At 60.6% G+C, this 2,502-nt stretch overlaps 1 protein-coding gene across 1 annotated transcript in view; it reads right to left on the reverse strand.

The window, feature by feature from the left end:
* The window catches only part of Siah2 (siah E3 ubiquitin protein ligase 2), a 16,737-nt gene extending 15,580 nt beyond the window's left edge, over nucleotides 1-1,157 (reverse strand). The window contains exon 1 of the mRNA XM_021158922.2: nucleotides 139-1,157. Coding sequence (XP_021014581.1) covers nucleotides 139-558 — 420 coding nt within the window. The 5' untranslated portion in view covers nucleotides 559-1,157. The remainder of the gene's footprint in view (nucleotides 1-138) is intronic.
* Nucleotides 1,158-2,502: the final 1,345 nt, after the last annotated feature.

A 2,502-nucleotide genomic window follows, 5' to 3' on the forward strand; every position in this document is an offset into this window, starting at 1 on the left:
AGAGAGAGAGACAGAGAGAGAGACAGAGAGATGGAAACAGTGAAATGCCATTCGCCTCTTAGGGCCTTCAAGTGCGCTGGAGGGCACCGGAACTCTGGAAGGTTCCTTGGCAGATCTGCGGATGGTGGCTGGACTTACCTTACAGGGAAACAGAACTGCCGAGGCGACCTTCTCCATAGCCAGGTTCCTGATGCTGGGCGTTAGGGCGCCCCTGCACGTCGGGCAGCAGCTTAACTTCTGGCGGCATTGGTTACACACCAGGTGCCCGGCCTGGCACTGCAGAATAGGGGGCAGGACATAGTCAAAGCAGACCGGGCACTCGAAGAGCGAGGTCAGCTCGTGGTGCTGCGGGGACACCGGGCCGGCCCCGCCGCCGGCTCCGGGGCCTGAGATCACCGCTGCCGCGGCGGGCACCGCGGACGAGCCGGGGCCCGCAGCCGAGATGGTGGCGGCGGCCGGGGGCGCAGCCGGGGACGGGGCGTGCGGGGTCTGAGGCGGCGGCGGCTGCTTGCTGCAGGGTTTGTTAGCGCTGGGGCCGGTGGAGGACGGGCGGCTCATCGCGCTCCGAGCCCACCATGGACCTGCGGGCGTCTGCCTGCCGCGGGGCCGCCCGGGTTAAGGCGGTGCGCGCCCCGCGGGTGGCGGGCTCCGGGGCAACGCCACGGCGCCCAGCCCGGGGAACCCAGCGCGGACCCGACCGGCACCGGGAGGGCGGGGACCGGACCGCGCCGATCCTCTCGGCGGCACCCGGAGTGGTCGTCGCTCTCGGGGCTCGCGGCCGTGCGGTGCCCTCCTCCGGCGGCGTTCTGGTGCGCAGAGCCCTGGCCCACTCACTTCAGGAGCGGCAGCTGACGCAAGCCCCGGGGGCGCGCGCGGACGTGACGCTAAGACACGTGTGCGGCGGACCCGGCACTCAGGGACTGGCAGAGCCACCCTGCGGCCGGCGCAGCTCCGCCCGGCCCAGCTGGCAGCGCCCGAGCGGTTTCCTCGCTGGGAGCCCTTGATGAGTCGATCGCCGCCGCGTGGGGTCGCTTCTCTGCGACAGTGGAAGCTGGCAGCCCAGGGAGAGGACGTAGCCCAAGTCTCCCGACCCTTCCCAAGGGACCTACGCCGATGCGCACCGGACTCCAGCTAGAAGGGCAACTGCTGGCACGGCGTGGGCGTGGAGGGCGCGCGAGTGCGCCGGGGGCGGGGCGGGGCTGGGCGTGGGCGGGGCTGGGGGCGGGGCTCGGAATCCCACGTTTCTTTTAGCCATTGACGCGCTGGAGAAGCTAGCGATCAGGCTGCTCGGCCGGTAGCTTGACATGCGGGGGCGGGACCCGGAGTCGGGCGGGAGCCGCGCGAAGTCCTCGGGTGTGGCCCGGCAGTTAGGTACGAGGGTGGACTCTTCAGTGGTCGGGGCCTTAACGCTAGGTTTTCCTTCGAAAGCCCTCTGGCGAAAGCTTCTTGGAATTGGCTGCCTCCGATTGAGAGAACCTGAACCTCTTTGACGTCTCTGACTCAATGGAAAATTAAAACCTCCAAGGAATATCATACACGTGTGTTGGGTTTGTGAGGCTCCAAATGACAGGAGACCCTCTGGTGCCTGAGTCCTTAACGTCTAGTCCTGGTCCAAACCTTAGGCTTTTAGCTTACCTGGGGCTTTGGGAGGAAGGAAATGGGTGAGGTCAACCTACCCCTTACCAACCCTCAGCTTGACAGGATTGGTGCTGGATTCCTCCTGAGTCGTCTTTGTACACCCCATCTTAGAGGTGTAGAATAAAGGGCACCCACGGGAGCTGGAGGGGCGCCTCAACATACTGCCCTTAGAGGACCAGACTTTGGTCCCCAGCAACTACAACTGCCTGAAACCCCGGCTCCAGGGGATGTGATAGCATTTGGTACCAGTACACATCATATACACACATGCCCATAAATAAAAATAAACCTTAAGCGTGGTGGGGGTGGGACAGGGAACATCTACAGCCTACCTTCCGGTCTAGCAATAAGACAACTCTCCAAGGGTTCCCGTATTCTCAGTAAAACTTGTTTCCAGGTACTCTTCACCATTCAGAACCCCAGAAGTTAGCGCCTGAGAGTTTGGAGTGAACCATATAATGGGCATACCCTGCACACAATTGCTTGGGCAAAAGTTTTATGCCTGAACTGATGACACTGGAATTGGAAAAAGCTAGTATGATACTCTTTGTAGGAAAACAGATTAGTCAGGACAGGGTAAAATACTGCCCTGTGACTTTGAGCGAAATTCTTTTTAATATCCTGACTTAGTTTGTATGTGGCTGTCTTGTGTGCACACGTGGAGGTCAGAGGACAGGTTTATGGGAGTCGACTTTCTCAAGTTGGCAGGCTTGATGCAGGCATCACTACCCTCCTGAGCCACCTTCCTGGCTCCAGTCTCCTACTCTGTAAAAGTGAATTTAAACAATTTAATTGAGTCTCTCGTGTGCCATTCTTGTAGAACCTCATCCATCATAGCCACCTTGTAAATGATAGCCGTAGTTT

This window comes from Mus caroli, chromosome 3 (genome assembly GCF_900094665.2).
Source record: "Mus caroli chromosome 3, CAROLI_EIJ_v1.1, whole genome shotgun sequence".
Lineage (NCBI taxonomy): Eukaryota > Metazoa > Chordata > Mammalia > Rodentia > Muridae > Mus > Mus caroli.